The 20,364-nt window shown below is 51.5% G+C and overlaps 1 protein-coding gene across 8 annotated transcripts; it reads left to right on the forward strand.

Annotated features, from left to right (window-relative positions):
* Window position 1: 1 nt before the first annotated feature.
* Window positions 2–20,085, forward strand: SMARCC2 (SWI/SNF related BAF chromatin remodeling complex subunit C2). 8 transcript variants are annotated; one of them, XM_069584982.1, is made up of 29 exons: window positions 2–241; window positions 2,246–2,365; window positions 2,989–3,074; window positions 3,526–3,607; window positions 3,708–3,800; window positions 4,406–4,475; window positions 4,706–4,775; window positions 5,508–5,583; window positions 5,751–5,882; window positions 5,987–6,102; window positions 7,368–7,492; window positions 8,574–8,633; window positions 8,791–8,828; window positions 9,104–9,234; window positions 9,520–9,591; window positions 11,357–11,470; window positions 11,895–12,048; window positions 12,707–12,799; window positions 13,028–13,147; window positions 13,237–13,299; window positions 13,643–13,901; window positions 14,140–14,301; window positions 14,570–14,634; window positions 14,864–14,999; window positions 15,074–15,240; window positions 15,898–16,032; window positions 17,042–17,423; window positions 17,752–18,174; window positions 18,728–20,085. In XM_069584982.1, the coding sequence occupies exons 1-29, from the start codon at window positions 131–133 to the stop codon at window positions 18,802–18,804; spliced, it is 3,732 nt and encodes a 1,243-aa protein (XP_069441083.1). In that variant the 5' UTR covers window positions 2–130; the 3' UTR covers window positions 18,805–20,085. The 8 variants fall into 8 exon arrangements, with proteins under 8 accessions (XP_069441083.1, XP_069441087.1, XP_069441084.1 ...); XM_069584986.1 differs by having other exon boundaries at window positions 17,752–17,835; XM_069584983.1 differs by having other exon boundaries at window positions 13,031–13,147.
* Window positions 20,086–20,364: the final 279 nt, after the last annotated feature.

The raw sequence follows: 20,364 nt of genomic DNA on the forward strand, positions 1-20,364 counted from the left end.
CCTAGGCGGCGGGAGGCGGCGGCCGCGGCGGCGGGAGGCGGCGGGAGGCGGGCGGAGGAGGAGGCGGAGGAGGCGGGAGCTGAGCTGAGCGGGGCGGGCGGCGGCGGGGCCCGAGCCCGAGCCCGAGAAGATGGCGGTGCGGAAGAAGGACGGCGGCCCCAACGTGAAGTACTACGAGGCCGCGGACACCGTGACCCAGTTCGACAACGTGCGGCTGTGGCTCGGCAAGAACTACAAGAAGGTACGCGGGCAGGGCCGCGCGGGGGCCGGGGGCGGGACAAAGGGACCGAGGCCCCGCGGCTCCCCCCACCCCCAGCTCCTGCCCACCCTCCCGCGGCCCGCGGCCCCTCCCCCGCGGCGCCCGGAGCGGCCCCAGCGCGCCCTCCGCCGCCCCGCGCCCCTCCCCCAGCCTCTTTTAACAACCCCCCACCCCCGCCTCTGGTTCCAGCCCCCGCCCCCACTGCTGCGCCCTCTGCCCCTTGTTTTTCTTCACTCGTCCGGCGGGTCCCGGTGCCAGCTGCCCACCCTCCGTAAGCCATGGCCTTCCGGGCTTTTCCGGGAGGGACGGTCGGGGGTGGATGGGTGCCGAATACCGCCCCCCCCAGACCCGAGCGTGCCCGCCACGGTGCCCGCCAGAGCTCCCCACGGAGCCAGGTACCAGCAGGGCTGAGGCCTCGCCGGTGCTTTGTGTATGTTCAGAGAAAGATGATGAAAGCCGGAGGATAAACAGCCCCAGAGCAGGCCCTCGACTGCTCACCAGCCTGAAAAAGGCCCCCACCCCGGGATCACCTGTCTACCGCCCGCCCCCATCTCCGTACAAGGGGTAACAGAACCTCTTTGGGAGTCAGGGTATAGGAGTTCCTGGGCAGCTACCCCTTTTAAAACCATTGCTCAACTTCACAATGAAATCACCCCACCACCTGGCCTTGCATTGCCTTGGGTTTGGGGTTCAGAGACTAGGATGCAGTTTGTGTCTGGAGTCCCCCATCCCGTAACAGGAGATAATAAGGTAATGAACAAAGGGTTCAAGCCTTACCTGTCGTTTATACCAGACCTCTTCCTGGTGATGTCTTTGTCTTTAGGCCTGGTTGAAAGGAACATCTCTGCATAGGGCTTTTCTCTGGAGAGGGTTTGGGTCTCTTCCTTCTCACTGCCCCCAATAAGAGGTTCTCAGACTTTCCTTCAGCTCCCCAGTTCTTCCTGCTCAGCTCTGCAACCTGTCAGAAGTGTGATGGGCTGGTGGAGAACGCCCCTCTGATCCTGGTTATGAGTCTGGCTCTGTTCTCAGAGGTCTGTCTGGGTGTCAGAGCTTGACCAACAGCTGCTGGGTCTGTGGCTCGTCTCTACACCAGCCTGAGGCTCTGGCTCCCAGGCTTCTACCTTTGACCTTTTGGACAGGAGATCAGTCTAGGGGCTTAGTGTCTGGCCCTGGGGGAATTGACAGCCTGTGACCTAGTTCAGCTGTCAAGCTCTTGGCTCTGTCATTTACCTTTTCTTTCAAGGATCTCTTTACACCTCCCACCAAAAGGTGCGCTTTTTTCTATGGTCAGGGTTGAGGAAAAGGGGATCAAAAGATAAAGTTAGCCTCTTTGCACAGTTTTACACGAGAACTGAAGGCTAGGGTGCTAGGTCGCATAATATGGAAATATTTAAGAAGCCCCAGGCTTGCCTGTGTCCAGTACAGTCTCCTCAAGAAGGGTAGATACTGGCTTGCTATTTCCACCTGGCTGGGCAGTAGCTGTCTTTTTTCCCTTCTAGGAGAGCATGTGAAGACATGTGCCCTATATTGCTTCTTTGCACCTTTCTTATCAGGCTATATTATAGGGGGAATCTTGACCTTCCACACCATTACTCAAAGAAGTAGACTGCTGTCTCCCTTAGAGCATTCCAGATGTTGCTTCTGTGGCCTGATCCCTATGAATCTTCATAATTTTACAACTCTAGGTGCCATTGGCTAAAGATCTGGATCCTGCAGCTCCATTTTTAGGGTGTAGTTGAGGGAGAGTAGGAAGCTGCCTATATTGCCAGCACCCAAGACTGGCAGTAGGAAGCTGAATGTCATCTTCTTGGTGAGGGGCACCTCAGGCCTTCCTTCTGCCATTTTCTTTCTAAGAGATTAGGCATGTGGGGGAAGAAGACACTATTTGTATCCCAGATGCTTCCAGAGCTTCTGGGAAAGAAAGAAGGGAGACGGTGGAAAATTGATTTGGGGTCTGTTTTTCTCTCCTTTTCCCTATTTCCCCAGTATATACAAGCCGAACCACCCACCAACAAGTCCCTGTCTAGCCTGGTTGTACAGTTGCTACAATTTCAGGAAGAAGTTTTTGGCAAACATGTCAGCAATGCACCGCTCACTAAACTGCCAGTAAGTGCAAAAAGCAAGGGGGCAAATCCAAGAAGGAGTTGTCTTTTGTGTTTTTGTAAATCTTCTAGTTTTTGAGGTTTGGGTGACTTCCTACCATCCCTTTCCCTGGTTGGGGTGTTACTGGCTTGGCAGAGCCCCCAGTTTACCATCCCCTTTGTCCTAGTAATAGTTCATGCAACAGGTTATCTCAGAGTATCGAAACTCAGTCATGAAACTCATGGCATGGTGAGAACGTGAGATTTGGATTTGCACACTCTTGTGTTCAAATCCTGGCTCTGCCACTTGGTGTCTCTGTCATCTTGGACAAGTCATTTATGCCTTTTGAGTCTTGGTTCCTTTATCTCTCGATGGGATTAATATACCTATGTTGTAGGTATTACCTGTAATGATTAACGAGGAAACCCAGTAAAGGGAATCCAGCAAGGGACATGGTGGGGCTTTGTAAATATTGGTTTCTTTCTCTCCCCTCTTCTAGGCTACAAGATAGAATGGCACAGGGGTTAAAGAATTCCAGCTTTGAGAGGGAGATCAGTTCAGCATAAGATTTTGTGAAAGGATTGTTAAATCATAAGAGAATTTAGGATGTAATTCTCATATACTTCTTCCCTGTCTCAATTTTGTAGATCAAATGTTTCCTAGATTTCAAAGCAGGAGGCTCCCTGTGCCACATACTTGCAGCTGCCTACAAATTCAAGAGTGACCAGGGATGGTGAGATGCCTTCTCTTCTCTTTGTACTTCTTAACATTTAGTTTAAAGGGAATCCCCCTTTATGAGGGTCTTTGTGGGGTGGGAGAGAGTAGACATTCTTGCAAGTCTTTTACTTTACGAGATAGCGGACCTGACCTGCTAGGTCGGAAAAGTGGCTGGGAGTCAGAGCCAAGATTCTCTAAGAATGAGTGAATATGTATATGTGTGTCAGTGTGTGTATTGTAGAGGAAAAGGGATTCTTAGGTTGACATCTCAAGCCTTTCTTTATCCTTTCGGACTAAGTACAAAGTGATTTGTGGAGTTGAGATCAGTGAACCCCAGATCCCAGGTGATTTTGGCACAGCTGAGGGCAAAATTGCCTCCTAATCTCCTATGTTAAAATAATCACATATGCTAACCTCGTCTCCAGACTTGAGCTATACCACTCACTAGATTATTGCTTCTTTACAAGGCGGCGTTACGATTTTCAGAATCCATCACGCATGGACCGCAATGTGGAAATGTTCATGACCATTGAGAAGTCCTTGGTGCAGGTAATAGTCAAGAACTCTGCCACTTATCTCCCTTCCCTGGATGAGAATCCAAAACACCCCTTCCCTATAATCTCATCCCACTTATTTCTTCTCCCCACAGAATAATTGCCTGTCTCGACCTAACATTTTTCTGTGCCCCGAAATTGAACCCAAACTGCTAGGGAAATTAAAAGACATTATCAAGAGACATCAGGTGAGTGGGTGAGTGAGGAGAGGTTTTAGAAACTCCATGACTCTTTTTCTGATGTTTTGCATACAAGAAGCAGCCCCGCGGTAGCCCTACCTATTTGGAAGAATATTAGAATTAAAGCTTTAAGCCTCTGTTTCTGTTTCTCTGTTTCTCCCATTCCCATTCTTGGCAGGTTTAGATCACTGTTCCTAGAGACTGCATAGGCCTGAGGGGAAAAGCATCTATTTCCATTGAGCTAGAGATTGCCTGATTTTAGATAAATGAGATCTTTGCTCTCTGGAACTCTGTAATAACAAGCAGCTATCATTGGGACATACAGTGACATAAACTTGACTGTTCATTTCCCATATGTAACAGATTATCTGTTCAGAGGTTTATCTGTAGCAGTTTAAAATTCTTTGATTTTTCTCCATTATTTGCAAAGTCCCAGCTGTTTCTCTCTGCCACTCAGCTGATGTGTATTTAGAGAATGCAAACCAACTTTCATACTATTCTGATACCATATGATTATGAAGGCAGATCTGTGGTTAAATCTTACTTTGGTTTATTTACATTCACGACTAATTCAAAGAGGACCACACTTACCTGCTTCTCTTTATGTCATCCAGGGAACAGTCACTGAGGATAAGAACAGTGCCTCCCACGTTGTGTATCCCGTTCCAGGGAACCTGGAGGAAGGTGAGGCCTGGGTTTCTTGGTCACTGCAGTGGATGCCTTGGACTAGGAGATGGAGGACCACTCAGTAGCTGTGTAGTGCCTGGGCTCCTCCCTCCTTAGAACCCTGAATCTTCTTAACCGCCTTTGCTCGTATTCCCGAGTCCCCTGCTGCGGCAGGTGTTGTGTACAGAGTTCTTTGGTGTATGTACCCTTTTAGCTCGTGTCTCACCCTGCTCTGTCTCTGTCCCCAGAGGAATGGGTACGGCCAGTCATGAAGAGAGATAAGCAGGTTCTTCTGCACTGGGGCTACTATCCTGACAGGTGAGGATGGGATCTGGGGACAGGTTTAAGTACAAGAGCCAGACGGAAAAGCCCTGGAACGTCTAGTAAAGCAAGAAGGCACTCTTCGAGGGTTGTTTTTCACTCTGTTAATTTGTTCTCCCACCTATTATGTGAACCCTCTTGTCTGTCCTGTGGGAAGTTTGGGCTTACTGGACAAAGCTTAGACTAAAAGCATTGGGGCTTTGTGTGTGAGATGGTTATCCTAGTATGAGTTTTGGTAAGTAAACATTAGAGATAATCTAAATGTCTAACAGTGGGGAAATGTTTCAGCAAATTTATATATCTAGTCAGTGGGCTATTTTACAGTATTTAAAGTGGTAGAGATAGCATACATAATTTATAGGTAAGTATTGCAAAAAGTAGGATGTAAAATGACATGTAGTATCATTGCCATTATGTAAAAACAAAATAATAGGAAAAAAAATTATAGAAAAACGTTACTGGAGAACACATATATACTGAATGCCACAGTGCTTGTGTTAGGATGATTCCTTTCTTCTATTTTTGAAATGTTTTGTAATCATTTTTATTACTGTATAGTGAAAAGAATCCCAATATTAATTGGAAAAAATAATCATACTCAACACACCATACAAAAAGTAACCCAACAACCCGATACTTTTTGTAAATGGGAAAAGTAAAAGGTTTGCCCTTTATTTTTCCACAACTTTATCCCATTGATTGTGCTTCACGCTCAATTTCCCATGGCAGTTATGACACGTGGATCCCAGCCAGTGAAATTGAAGCATCTGTGGAAGACGCTCCAACTCCTGAGAAACCTAGGAAGGTGAGCTTTCCTTGTCCACCCTCCCTCCCCCAAGAATACCAGGGCCAGACCGCTCTCAGAGGTGAACAGAGAGGCTCCTGGGCCCTTGGGTTCCTCTGTTAAGGGTCCCCAGACAGAACCGAGGACTTCCAGGCCTCTCCCCAGGGCAGTCTGCCTTTGTACTTCAGGTTCATGCAAAATGGATCCTGGACACAGACACCTTCAATGAATGGATGAATGAGGAAGACTATGAAGTAAATGATGACAAAAACCCTGTCTCCCGCCGGAAGAAGATTTCAGCCAAGACGCTGACAGATGAGGTGAAAACTCTTTTTCTTTTCTCCTGAGCCCTTAGCACAAGTCTCAGAACAATCTTCGCTGGAGATTGTTGGCTGACATCTGCCCCAATTCTTCAACCTCTCAGGTGAACAGCCCAGATTCGGACCGACGGGACAAGAAGGGGGGGAACTATAAGAAGAGGAAGCGCTCCCCCTCACCTTCACCGACCCCAGAAGCCAAGAAGAAGAATGCTAAGAAAGGGTAGGCCAGCCCTTAACCGGCCCCTGCCTTCACTGCTGTGTCCACTCCCTGGTTAAGGAAGGAAGGACTAATCCCCTCCTGTAACTACCAGGCGCTGGCCAGCAAGGGAAGAGGAGATCTTTAGCTATCCAGTGTCTACTTCCGGTCCTGGCCACTAGTAAACTCAAAGAGAGCTTAATCTGCAGATGAAATGTCTTCGCCTCTTCCACTTACTTTGTAGTGATCAGTTTCTTCTTTGCTCAGTTCTGCCGTCAGGGTTTTCTCTCCCTTTTTTCTTCCTTGCAGTTATTTTTTTTAATTAATTTATTTTTGGCTGCATCTAGTCGTGGTTGCAGTGCTCGAGGTTGCTCGAGATCTTCCTTGCAGCTCATGGGCTCTCTAGTTATGGCACATGAGCTCTAGGGCATTCAGGCTTAGTAGTTGTGGCGTGGGCTTAGTTGCCCTGCCTCATGTGGGATCTTAGTTCCTGGAGCAGGGATCGAGCCCACTTCCCTGCATTGGAAAGTGGATTCTTAACCACTGGACCACCAGGGAAGTCCCTTCCTTGTAGCTTTATTGCAATGTAGCTGACATACAGCCCTGTAGAAGTTTAAGGAATACATCATGATTTGGTTTACGTACATTGTGAAGTGATTATCAAAGTACATTTGGTAAACATCTTTTGTCTCATGTAGATAATAAATTAAAGAAATAGAAAAATAAGTAAAAAAATTTTTTTCCTTGTTCTGAGAACTCTCAAGATTTGCTCTTTTTTTTAAAATTTTTATTTATTCGTTTATTTTTTGGCTGTGTTGGGTCTTCATTGTTGCATGGGCTTTTCTCTAGTTGCGACAAGAAGGAGCTACTCTCAGTTGTGATGAGCACACTTCTCATTGAGGTGGCTTCTCTTGTTGCAGAGCACGGACTCCAGAGCACAGAGGCTCCAGCAGTTGCGGCTCCCAGGCTCTAGAGCACAGGCTTAGTAGTTGTGTTGCAGGAGTTTAGTTGCTCCGTGTCATGTGGGATCTTCGTGGCCCAAGGATTAAACCCGTGTCTCCTGCATTAGCAGGTGGATTCTTAACCACGGGACCACCCGGGAAGCCCAGGATTTACTCTCCTAACAACTTTCGTGTGCACCACACAGCACTGTGAATTATGTTTATCACATTGTACCTCTCAGTCCCTTTGGGAGTTTTTCTTGCTTCCTTTCTTTCCATGGAACTCACCTTCCAGGGAGTCCTTGTCCAAAGATGCCTGGATTCACTTTCACTCTCTTTCCTTTGCAGTCCTTCAACACCTTACACCAAGTCAAAGCGAGGCCACAGAGAGGAGGAGCAAGAAGACCTGACAAAGGACATGGATGAGCCCTCACCGGTCCCCAATGTGGAAGAGGTGACATTGCCCAAGACAGGTATGGGCCAGGCCCAGCTCCAGGGATAGAGACTCTTACCCTTCAACTTAGCTGGTTATTGAAATCATAGTCATCACCACAGACAGTCCTCTAACTTCATTTCCATGTCTGAGTCATGGACCATGCTGTCTCCAAACTTCTTTTATTACACACCAGAAAGCTCAGTTGGTAAATAATCCGCCTGCCATGCAGGAGACCCTGGGTTGGGAAGGTTCCCCTGGAGGAAGGAAAGGCTATCCACTCCAGTATTCTGGCCTAGAGAATTCCATGGACTACAGTCCATAGGGTCGAAAAGAGTCAGACATGACTGAGCCACTTTCACTTTCACTTTCAATGTCAGTGAGATATACTTGAGCATAAATTATACACATGTAGTATTCACCACTACTTTTAGGAACATTATAAAACATACGTTATGTAAAATTAGGAAAACATAGAGGATAAGATTAAAAAATAGAGGTTCTAATATTCTCGGCCTGTGTTCCAGTGGACCCTCTTTTGCAACCCCACTTTGGAGACTACTGCTCTGCACTACTGCTTTATGTCTGTATTCCACAGACATCCAGGAGTGGGTTTCAGGACTAGGGTGGGGAAGGCCACTGAGAGAGGAGTTCCAGCTTTCACCCCTTCTTCCATCAGAGCAGCTCTCCTCTCTGTGTTTTCTCGGGTGAGCTCCTGTGTATGAATTCAGTGGAGGAAAATGTCCTCTGCTTTCAAACATGTTTAATATCCAGCCACTCCTCTACAGAATGATTTGGTCAGACTCTGTCAGTCCAGGAGGAACTTAAAGACTTCTAGATGGAGATAAGGGGCAATTAAAGACAAGAGTGATTAATGAATGTTCGTAAAGTAGAAGATGCTTCTTTATAAGAAAAAGCTTGAGTAAAATGAATCTTTGATGGGGGAAGGGGAAAAGTTTCAAGCTCTAGAATGATTGTGACTGGAGTAAGCTATTACATTTTGTGATCAGATGGAGCAGACTTTGGGAGAAAGTGAGCTCTCTGGAACTGTTCACAATGGGGAGGCGAGGGCTTGATTTAGACAGAACCTCTCTGTTAAAATGACTCTCTTCCCCTGGCAGTCAACACTAAGAAGGACTCAGAGTCAGCCCCAGTCAAAGGAGGCACCATGACTGACCTGGGTAAGATGGGGCGCTTGGGGCAAGGCAGTCAGAGCCTAGAGGCGGGGGCGGGAGGCCAGTCCCTGCCCCTGGCCTACCGGGGCCTTTCCAAAAGCGCACTTGTTCTCCAGACCCTCAGGCAGCACCAACCTTCTCTCTTGCTGTCTCTCTCTTTCAGATGAACAAGAGGATGAAAGCATGGAGACCACGGGCAAGGTAGAGCCAGTTTAGAGGGCCCCTACCTTTCCCTGTGATTCTGCCTTGTGATTATAAAGTTCCTTTCACCCAGAACTTTCCACTGCCCAGACTCTTCCCACCCTAGAACTCATTCTCACTGTTGCTCAAAACTCTGAGCCTTTTGAGTCCCAAGGCCCATAACTGTTCAGTTCCATCCCATCCTTAGTGCCCACGTTCCCAGGGTGGGGGAGAAGCAGGGGGTTGCTAAGGGCTAAACGAGAATGCTGAGAGTCCAGCAGCCTCCATACTCATAGGATGAGGACGAGAACAGCACAGGCAACAAGGGAGAACAGACCAAGAACCCAGACCTGCATGAGGACAACGTGACTGAGCAGACCCACCACATCATCATCCCGAGCTATGCTGCCTGGTTTGACTACAACAGGTATCGCTGCTCCAGCTCCTCACTGAAGCCTTTTTTCCTGTGACCACGGGTCAGCATGTTGTTCCTTCTCCCGCCTCCAAATAAGTTCCCTCTTACTCAGCCAGCAAGACTGGGGTACAGTTCAGCTGTAGGGGAGCTCCTGGTCTAGTTCTCAGACCCAGGCCTCCCGTTCCTTCTTGCTGCCCCTTCTTCCAGACGTTTCCTCTCATTGGGGTCCCATCTCTCATCTTTGGGGTCCCATCTCTCTACCTGAGCCTTCTCATCGCACCCTGGCTTCTCTTGCAGTGTTCACGCCATCGAACGGAGGGCTCTCCCTGAGTTCTTCAATGGCAAGAACAAGTCCAAGACTCCAGAAATGTAAGACACTGTAGCTCGTGGTTCTCTTCCTCCTGTCCCCATTGGCTCCTCCTGATCCAAGTGGGCAGACACTTCTTGAGCTTCCTACATGAGCCAGGCCCTGTGCTAGGCTCACGGAGACATGCTGTCTGCCCATAGGCAGCTCCAGCCCAGCACTGTGACCACTGCCTCTGGGATCTGCTGGGGGCTGTGTAAAGCTTGCTGTTCTGTTCAAAACAAATATTTGCTTCCCCCTGGGCTCAGCTGTGTTTCCTCCCTCTGTTTCTTTTAACAGGGTTTAGAGCTTTCCATCCAGCCTTACCTGTGCTGTCTAAAATGCAAATATCTCCAGCATAATTAATCTCTTTGGCTAAAGTGTAACTGACTATTACTGGTCCCATAGAGTAGGTTTTGACAGAAAAAAATGGGAAGAAGAACTATTAAGACCCAGTCTGTGAATTAAAGGATGGAGAGATGTGTTTTGTAAAGTCTGGGCCTGGGGCTCAGACATCTTCATGTCCTTCGAGGCTCCTCCTCAGACCAAACCTGCCTGGCTTTAGTTTGGTGGTTTTCTGTGGTTAGGAATGTTCCAGGATAGATACGGTTGGGCAGGTGGGAGCTAGTGCTGAGCCCAGGCACCCTGAGGACTGAACGCACTGGCTTCCTAGCTATTCCTCAGCTCCCCATCTCCCTGCTCCAGGGTCCTCCCACCGTGTTTCTTTCCCCACAGCCTGGTATGATTCTCTTCTCCTCCTCTTGCTGAGGAAAGCAGTATATAAAGAAGCCTTGCTCTCTCCAGAGGCAGTAGTGACAGATGACATGAGTTCAACTTGATCTGCAGGCAGAGTTGGAACTAGAACTCTTTACACTTTGCACTCTGGGTGTAAAATACCAAACAACGATAATGGCCTATATGTGTTGAGTGCCCTTTATCTCCCAGGCATTATCCTAAGTATCCTACATACCTTGACTAATTTAATCTTCACATCAGCTTTAGCTGTAGCTCTTATTATCTTCAATTTACTGACAGGGAAACTGAGGTGTAGAGGGCGTCAGTCACTTGCTTATAGTTACACAGCTCGTGAGTAATAAAGCTGGGGTCTGAGTCCTGTAGTCTGCCTCATGTTCTCAAACGTTACGTTACGCCGCACAATAGCTGCCATTTTTGGAGCTTGTGCAGCATGCCCAGCACTATTCTGTATCTCTATAGACCTTTCTATTCTCAACAGACACTTCATTTTACAGTTAAGGTAACTAAGTTTCAAAAATTTAAGACCATCATTGTATAACTAGGATTTTAACGTAGACCTTTCCACCTTCAAAACATGTATTCTTAAGGCTGTGCCCTGCTAACTAGGTGGAGGCACCCCTAAGGACTTCCCTTTAACATCTGCCTTTGGAATTAAGGGCACTTTCTCTTTTTGATTTCTTTTCCAAATGTTGGATGAGGGAGTGCCCTGTTAGCCTAATGGGTTAGGATTCTGGGCTTTCACTGCCAGGCCCCAGGTTCAGTTCCTGGTCAGAGAACTGAGATCCTGCAAGCCATGTGGAATGGCCAAAAAAAAAGAGTTGGACGAAACATCCCCAAGCACACACAGCCAAGGAGATAACTCATTTAGCGAAAAATCCCATCGAGGGTCTGAACCCCTCATGTCTAGCACACAGGAGACCCGCAGTGTGTATTGAGTTGGATGAGGCATTCTCTGTCACACATGAAGGCTGTTCTTCTCTTACCAATTTTCCCTACCCCTCAGCCCTCTCACCGTTCACATCTCTCTCTTCTCAGCTACCTGGCCTATCGGAACTTCATGATTGATACTTACCGGCTGAACCCCCAGGAGTATCTCACGTCCACCGCCTGTCGCAGGAACCTGGCGGGTGACGTCTGTGCCATCATGAGGTGGGTCTGCAGCTGAGGGGTGGCAGAGGCTCAAGGACGATGCTCACAGATGCCTCTTGGTCGAAGTAGAGAGGCTGCTGGCAAGGAGCATAGGGGATGAGCAGGAAAGACACTGCTAGAGAAAGGCCAAGTTCAGGCTTGGGTCAGGGTGACTGAGGGGGTGCAGGGCGCTCTCTGCAGTGTGGCGGGAGGAAGAAGGAGCACATCTGTAGTGAAGGAGCCCATCCGGTGAGAGAGGCAGGAAGCAAGGTTTAGCTGATGGGTGGATATGGAGAGAGGCCCTGGTGCGCATGGGGACTTGGCTGTCCCTGGTGTGTAGGAGCTGGCAGGAAGCTGTATCTCCCAGGGAGTAGAAGGAGCAGAGAAGAGGGTGCCCCCGGCCCTGTCCTCGTGTGTGACCCAGTCTCTGCCTCTCTCCTCACAGGGTCCATGCCTTCCTAGAACAGTGGGGTCTCATTAACTACCAGGTGGATGCCGAGAGTCGACCAACTCCCATGGGGCCTCCGCCCACCTCTCACTTCCACGTCTTGGCAGACACACCATCCGGGCTGGTGCCACTGCAGCCCAAGACCCCGCAGGTAGCGTGAGGGGCTGCGGGGACGGGGTGGAACTGGGCAGACGGGCTTCTTTGGACTTTTCTTTTTCTGGTTTTTTAGGGTAATGTTTCAGGAGTGTTTGAGGCTTCTTCCTTTTCCATGGGATGCAAAGGGCCACAGGAATCAGTCCCATGTATTTAGCACCCTCTCTCAGCCTTTGTACCTAAGACTGCAAGGACTTGCTGAGGGAGAAGAGATGCTTGTTGTCCTCGGGGAGCAGACAGGCTAATGTAGGGGATGGAGCAGATAGAGAAAAATGGCTTACAGTTCAGTTGCATGAAATTTTTTAACCTTGTCACGTTTCCAGCATTTTTTCATTTTTGCTTCATAATTTTTATCACTTCCATTTTTTTCCATTTCCATTTCATACATTACAAAAATTGTTATGTGGCTTGCCCAGGGTCAGACATGTAGGATTAGAACCTACTTGTCCAGCTCCTAAGAGAACCCGTAAAGATACATGTGAATACAAATGGATATCATGCCAATTCCAGGTCTAATTAACCACTCAGGGAATACGGAACTGTGGCATGAGTGCCCCCCGAGCTTCGGGCTGCCCAGCATTTGGTCTTGAGGCCTCCAGGGCCTCAGCCTGGTCATTTTGTGCCCAGCCTCCATGACACCAAGCTCTGTCCCCCAGGGCCGCCAGGTTGATGCTGATACCAAGGCTGGGCGAAAGGGCAAAGAGCTGGATGACCTGGTGCCAGAGACGGCTAAGGGCAAGCCAGAGCTGGTAGGTGGGGTGTAGACCCCGCTGGGCTGCTTCTTTGCCCCTTTATTGGGGGGCCCCTGCCCGGGAAGAAGAGCCGTGAGAGCAGAGGAGCTACAGCAGTGAGGAAGTCCACGCAGGGGTGTCCCTGGCTGTGGGAAGGGAGCCCCTTCTGTCTGTCCTCTCTCTCTGTCTGCCCCTGGCTCCTGGCAGTCACTCGGAGTCACCTCTCTCTTTCCCTTCCACAAATAGCAGAACTCTGCTTCCCAGCAAATGCTCAACTTCCCTGACAAAGGCAAGGAGAAACCGACAGACATGCAGAATTTCGGTCTGCGCACAGACATGTACACGAAGAAGAACGTCCCCTCCAAGGTACAGGGTGGTGGGCACCTGGGGTCGGGGCTCCTCCTCCTGCAAGGCTGCAGGCTCTTCCTGCTGACCCACCCGTGTTTCCCCTGCAGAGCAAAGCCGCAGCCAGTGCCACTCGAGAGTGGACGGAACAGGAGACCCTGCTGCTCCTGGAGGTAACTGGGGCCAGGGAAGGAGAGTCCTGTGAAAGGGAAGTGGCCAGGGTGCCGGCCGCACTTGGGAGTGGGGAGGGCGTGATCTCGCCCTGTCTCTCTCCTTCCCAGCGCCCATCATATACTCCCCCAGGGGCCAGCTGCCGGGCAGGGACTGAGACCATTTTGTCAGTCCCCTGTCCTTACCAAGTGCTACTTGGAGATTCCCCTTGGGCCTGGCAGAGTATATAAATATCACAACCCAGAGAGCTCTGAAGCAGCTCTGCTTAGCGGGGTTGAGGACGCTGACCTTTGAGGGAGGTGGCTACTGGAGTAAGTGAGGTTGTGTCTCCACCACCACCACCAGGCACTGGAAATGTACAAAGATGACTGGAACAAAGTGTCAGAGCACGTGGGAAGCCGCACACAGGATGAATGCATCTTGCATTTTCTCCGGCTTCCCATCGAAGACCCGTACCTGGAGGACTCAGAGGCCTCCCTGGGCCCCCTGGCCTACCAGCCCATCCCCTTCAGCCAGTCAGGCAACCCCGTGATGAGCACCGTTGCCTTCTTGGCCTCTGTCGTCGACCCTCGAGTGGCCTCAGCTGCTGCGAAGTCAGCCCTAGGTAACGCGCAGGGCTCCCAGCCCTCTTGGTTTGCATTTGAAAGGCTGGGTACTCTGACCGTGGAACCCCCTCAAGTTCACTGCCCTACTGGCCTTGTCTGCGGCTGGCATCAGCCCAGGCAATGGTCCAGCTCCACGCAGGCAGAGATGAAGAGCTGGGTTTGTGAGGGAGCTCTCACAGAGAGTGCCAGAACTGCTTACCTGCCTGCTCCCAGCCTCCCCCTCTCTGGGTCTTACAGAAGAGTTCTCCAAAATGAAGGAAGAGGTACCCACAGCTTTGGTGGAGGCCCACGTTAGGAAAGTGGAAGAAGCCGCCAAAGTGACAGGCAAGGCAGACCCAGCCTTTGGTCTGGAAAGCAGTGGCATCGCAGGGACCACCTCCGATGAGCCGGAGAGGATCGGTAAGGCTTGCTGTGTTCCCCAATTCCTCCCTTTTTACCAGCAGCCTCAGCCGCCTGGCCTCCCCATACCATCCCTGCCTCCACCTGACCTCAGAGCATGAGACGGATGGGGTGAGTTGGTGGGGTGTTCATTTTCCTCAGGGCTTTACTTTAGGTACCGTGGCTCCCCACTGGTCCTCTCAGTAAGATCTTGGCTAGAAGGGGCAGTTGGAAGAGTGTTGTAGACCAACTGTCAGACATCTCCTGTTTCCTCTTCCCCTGGACCCAGAGGAGAGCGGGACTGATGAGGCACGGGCGGAGGGCCAGGCCACAGAGGATAAGAAGGAACCCAAGGTACAGCGGGATTGACATGGGCTGGGAAGGCAAAGGGGTCCAGCGTGGACCAGGGAAGGGGAGCCGGCTCCACTGAGCTTGGGCAGGCGAGGGCTGGCTTGGATGGGGCTCGCAGCCTGGATCCAGGCCCTCTCCCAGATAAGAGGTGTAAACTCAGCTCCTGGTCTGGGCCCGCTGTGTGCGAACCAGCACCCTGACACTCCCCTTTTTCCTTTCCCTGGGACTCCAGGAACCTCGAGAAGGAGTTGGGACTGTGGAGGAAGAAGCAAAGGAGAAGACCAGTGAGGCACCCAAGAAGGACGATGAGAAAGGGAAAGATGGCGACAGCGAGAAGGAGTCAGAAAAGAGTGACGGAGACCCGACAGGTGAGCCTCACGTGGTGGTTGGGGTTCAGAAAGGAAGCCAGGCTCTAGGGCTCACGACCCTTTTCCTGGCCCAGCGGATCCTGAGAAGGAGAAGGAGCCCAAGGAAGGGCAGGAGGAGGTGCTGAACGAAGTGGTGGAGTCAGAGGGGGAGAGGAAGACAAAGGTGGAGCGCGACATTGGCGAGGGTAACCTCTCCACCGCCGCCGCCGCCGCCCTGGCTGCTGCCGCCGTGAAGGCCAAGGTAAGGCCTCAGCCCCAGGGAAGGAGGTGCTGCTCCTCATCGCACAGCACCTGGAGGGAAGCCTGCCTTGTCATCCTTACCCAGTGCTGGCCTGTCTCCTGTCCCCTTTGGATCCTGAGAGGAACGCTTGGTCACCTCTTACCTTTTTTAAGCCTTTATCATTAGGCCTGTCTCGCATTTTATTTATTTATTTGGCTGCACTGGGTCTCCGTTGCAGCATGTGGGCTTCTCTCGTTGCAGAGCGCAGGCTCCAGAGCGAGAGGGCTTCAGTAATTGCAGCTCACGGGCTCTGGTTATGGCAGTTGGGGCACATGGGCTTAGTTGCCCCACGGCCTACGGGATCTTAATTCCCTGACCAGGGATCGAATCCACTTCCTCTGCGCTGGAAGGTGGATTCTTAACCACCAGACCACCAGGGAAGTCCTGATTGGGCCTGCTTCCACCCTCTCAATTATTTGACCTTTCCTTATCCTTTGATATCCTCTCTCTTTTTTCATGTTCTTTTAAAAACACCACTCAAGCCTGCGCTACTCTCTGGGTTGTGGCCACAGCAAGTTCTGTCTTAAAGCCTGTCAGCCCCCACACCACCCTTCTCTGTTGCCCAGTGTCTTCAGCTGGGTCCTCCCACTGACGGCCACCCCACCCTTCCTTCCTTAGCACTTGGCTGCCGTTGAGGAGAGGAAGATCAAATCTCTGGTGGCCCTGCTGGTAGAGACCCAGATGAAAAAGTTGGAAATCAAACTCCGGCACTTTGAGGAGCTAGAGACGATCATGGACCGGGAGCGAGAAGCAGTGAGTCGAGTCCCCTGGCGGTTGGCGGGGCCCCACCTTGGCAGTGGGCTGGGCCGCAGTTTAGGGCAAGGAGAGCAGCAATACAGAGAACCTGAGGCTGACAGTATCACAGCAGAGCAGACCAGCCCAGACCAGGGCAGGAGGAGCCAGCCTGGGCGATTAGGGACATGTGACCCACAGGTACAGCCTGGAGACTGAGGTCCCACAGAATGTCAGCCCCAGGGTCAAGTTTGCTACATCTCCAGGTCCTTGAAGGGTGCTTAGTCCACGGTAGACTTGGCTGTGGAGTGATTGTTGAGTGATTAAACAGGTTTAAGGCATGATGAGAGGGTAAGGGCTTCAGAGCCAGGGGTTAAAGTTGGAAAGGGAACAGGATGGACATGGTGTTGACTCATTTTGATTCTTAGAATATATAAAAGTAGAAGATAAGGACTCTGATCCTGAACTCCTCAATTGAAGATATCAGATATCCAATATGGAGACGTCAAAGTTGGCTAATGCTTCAAGCATCTGACAAATGAAAATTGAGAGATTTCCAATCAAGCATAAAAATCCTGAGTGAGAGCAGAATAAAGGCCAAAGTTCAGAGGCTAGTGAGGTGATCTGGGAGGGCTTCCTAAGAATTGTGAGTTTTTCTTCAGTTTTGAAGGAGGGAAAGAACATGATTTGACTAGAGGAACTTGGTTGGTTGGTGGGGTAGGGGTTGGTTTCCAGATGAAAGTAATGACAAATTCAAAGCTTTGGAGCTGAAAATGAACAAAGGCTACCACCAGATTAAGTCTACTTGTCCACTGCAGTGAGAAGCCATGTGGGCAGCCAGAAGACCTGGTGGGGGGAACTGGAGAGGGGAGGGGAGGCGAGAACAGCAGAAGCCAAGCACAAGGCTGAGGTTTGGTGTGGGGATCGCCAGAATGGGAGGCTGGGCTTGTCAGAAGACAAAGCAGGGGGCAAGGTGTGTGCCTTTGGGGTCTCCTGCCCCCGGGTGACAGCTCTTCGTCGGCCCGGGCAGCTGGAGTACCAGAGGCAGCAGCTCTTGGCCGACAGGCAAGCCTTCCACATGGAGCAGCTGAAGTACGCAGAGATGCGGGCCCGGCAGCAGCACTTCCAGCAGATGCACCAACAGCAGCAGCAGCCACCACCAGCCCTGCCCCCGGGCTCCCAGCCTATCCCACCGCCAGGTGCTGCTGGGCCACCCACTGTCCACGGCTTGGCCATGGCTCCAGCCTCTGTGGCCCCGGCTCCTGCGGGCAGTGGGGCCCCTCCTGGAAGCTTGGGGCCCTCCGAACAGCTTGGGCAGGCAGGGTCAACTGTGGGGCCACAGCAGCAGCCACCAGCTGGAGCCCCCCAGCCTGGGGCCGTCCCACCAGGGGTACCCCCCCCTGGACCCCATGGTGAGTGATGGCTTCTGGAACTCTGGCTGAGTGGAGGGGTCCGGGGGAATGTTCCAGTTCCCCTTAGAGGCAGTGTGTGTTAGGTCTGGAGATAAGGGTTGACCTGTTTCTACAGATCCTCCTTCACCATGGCTATTCCCTAAGTCAGCAGGGCTCCCTCCCCAGAGCCAGATTTTTGGAATTTTGTTCGAAGGATTTATCACTCAGTTCTAGTATCAGGAAAAGGGAAGGTGGCCTAGGAGTGACTGGGTTATCCTCACTGTGTGAGTGAGTTGGTGAGGGAGATTGTATGCCTCCAATCTTCTCCATCTCTCCTCTTCATTCCCAGGCCCCTCACCGTTCCCCAACCAACAAACTCCTCCCTCAATGATGCCAGGGGCAGTGCCAGGCAGCGGGCACCCAGGCGTGGCGGGTAATGCTCCTTTGGGTTTGCCTTTTGGCATGCCGCCTCCCCCTCCTGCTCCATCCATCATCCCATTTGGTAGCCTAGCCGACTCCATCAGTATTAACCTCCCGCCTCCTCCTAACCTGCATGGGCATCACCACCATCTCCCGTTCGCCCCGGCCACTCTCCCCCCACCTAACCTGCCTGTGTCCATGGCGAACCCTCTACATCCTAACCTGCCGGCGACCACCACCATGCCATCTTCTTTGCCTCTTGGGCCGGGGCTCGGATCCGCCGCAGCCCAGAGCCCTGCCATTGTGGCAGCTGTTCAGGGCAACCTCCTGCCCAGTGCCAGCCCACTGCCAGGTGAGAAGGGTCCTGGAGGGGACAAGGGGCGGGAGAGGGCTCCACAGGGTGGACTGGAGGGCAGGTGGGCTCGGGGCTCGGGTACCAGGGCTTCCAGGATCCTTTTTTTGAACGCCGTGGTAAAATTAGAATACAGGAGGGAAGGGCCTCTCTGGCTGTCCTCCACCATTCCCCAGCCTGGCAGCTGGCCCCTGGGATGACGCTGGGGCCTTTCACTGGTGGGTCACGGAGGAGTCCTGTGACACAGAGCATCTCAGTTGTAAACTGGAAAAACGGCTGCTTGTTTGCATGATGACTGCCGTCCCGTTTGCTTGTTCCCGTCACACTCAAGTGCCCCATTTAGAGAGTTCCCTGGAGGGCAGGAGGACAGTTAAGGGTGTAGCAGTTTTCCCAGCGTGTGGTGGGAGAGGGCACTGGGAAAAGAAGTTGTCCATCGGGGGTGCTCTCTCATCTCCCGTCCATTGCATGCCATGCCTGGTTGCGTGTCTGGTGGCCTGGGTCTGTACCCTCTCCCCTGCTCACCTCAGCTGATGCAACTTGCTTCTCTCCACAGACCCAGGCACCCCCCTGCCTCCAGACCCCACGGCCCCAAGCCCAGGCACAGTCACCCCCGTGCCACCCCCACAGTGAGGAGCCAGCCCGACATCTCTCTCCCTCCTCACCCCCCACGGAGATCAAGTTTCCAGGAACAGCCCCGTCCCCACCACTGGGACCCTTCCCCAGCCTGGAGAGTTCGTCACTACGTAAGGAAAGTCCTCCTGCCCCTCCAAAGCCCCCACCGTGCCTGTCAGGGGCATGCATTTTTATATTTGATGATTCAAGGACTTCTGTGGAAAAGATGTTTCTAATGTCTGGGAGAGAAGATAGGATGGGGACGCTGCCCTCAAAGGAAGGGCTGGGCAAAGGTGTTTCTACAAGGTCCTAATTAACCACTGTTAAGGGTACATCCCCACAAAACTACTGCATTTTTTATGGATTGAAAAAAAAAAAAAGCCCTTTAAAAGGAAGTAGAGATTTAAAAAAGCCCTCCAACCAGTGAGAAAAATCCAACTTTTACATTTTTTGGAGGAGGGAGGTGAGTTTTAGGAAAGGGGTATTAGGTTCTGGGGAGAGCTGATAGGATAGGGTGCAGGCTCCGTCTCCTCCGGCCCCTCATTAGTGACCGAGTCAGCTCCCCACCCTCCTCGGCTGCCCCGTTTATTCCCACTCCTCTCTCCTGCTGCTTCCTCAGTGTTGCTGTTTAGGCCACCCCAGCTCAGCCAATGACCCCTTTCCCTCTGAATGTCAGTTTTGTGTTTTTAAAAGTCTCCTGCGTAGTTGATGTCAGAGTATGTCTATTTGGTGGGGAAACGTCTTGGGGATTCCTGTGGTAGGTAGTGGAGGAAGAAAGGGCACGTGGGGCTGTGTGGCCCCCTCCCCGGGCTCTGACTCCCAGAAGATGTGGAGAGGGGAGCACCAAGAGAATGGGAAGTTTTAAAAACGTGGAATTGTCAGAAAAGCACTTAAGCACCTCCTTCTTATGACGTGGTGGGCCACTCTGTCCCCTCTTCCCTCCCACCACACCCGTCATGGCTGGTATCGGGGAATTCCCTGGGATTTGGGGCAGCAGCTGGGTAGGGGTGCCCAACCTAGGGGCATGCCAACCCCCTGATGGCAGCTCGTGGCTCAGCTCTGCACCCCAGATTCCAGTGCCCCCAGTACCAGCTGTCCCTCTTTATCCCTGATGTGACGACAACAGTGATCCCAAGGCTTTCCACCAGTTCTTGGTCCCTCCCACCAGGCCCTTTGTTCCTCGTCCCCATGTTTCTCTTCCTCTGCGTCTTGGCACCTTTCTTCTGTTCAAAATTTTCTGTAAATTTTTTTTTCTTTCTTTTCCCTTTTTTTTTATAAATTAATTTGCTTTCAGTTCCATCTTGTGGATGCCTTCTGTGTTCTCTTACCCGTGGCTATGAGGCAGGGGGATCGGGCTGGAGCATCACCCCAGGAGTCCTCCAGCAGCACTGGGCGGGGCTGGAGGGACGCCCGGCCAACACTGGGCCTCTCTCCACAACGGGCCAAAGGCAGCACAGCTGTCAGGGCTGAACAGCCGTGCAGGAGCTGGGGAGAGGCTCTCACCTGCTCTAAAAATAGCCATTTAAGACTTGGAAGGACACCTCACAACCTGGAAATTTTGTCTATTTATCCTTTCAG

Source organism: Ovis canadensis, chromosome 3 (genome assembly GCF_042477335.2).
Source record: "Ovis canadensis isolate MfBH-ARS-UI-01 breed Bighorn chromosome 3, ARS-UI_OviCan_v2, whole genome shotgun sequence".
In the NCBI taxonomy this organism is placed as follows: domain Eukaryota; kingdom Metazoa; phylum Chordata; class Mammalia; order Artiodactyla; family Bovidae; genus Ovis; species Ovis canadensis.

Excerpts from the sequence above, each read along its gene's own strand:
- SMARCC2 (XM_069584982.1), top strand. The coding sequence starts at position 131 with ATGGCGGTGCGGAAGAAGGACGGCGGCCCCAACGTGAAGTACTACGAG. Across the intron at positions 242-2,245 it reads TCGGCAAGAACTACAAGAAG|TATATACAAGCCGAACCACC; the intron begins GTACGCGGGCAG and ends CTATTTCCCCAG. Across the intron at positions 7,493-8,573 it reads GGTGACATTGCCCAAGACAG|TCAACACTAAGAAGGACTCA; the intron begins GTATGGGCCAGG and ends TTCCCCTGGCAG.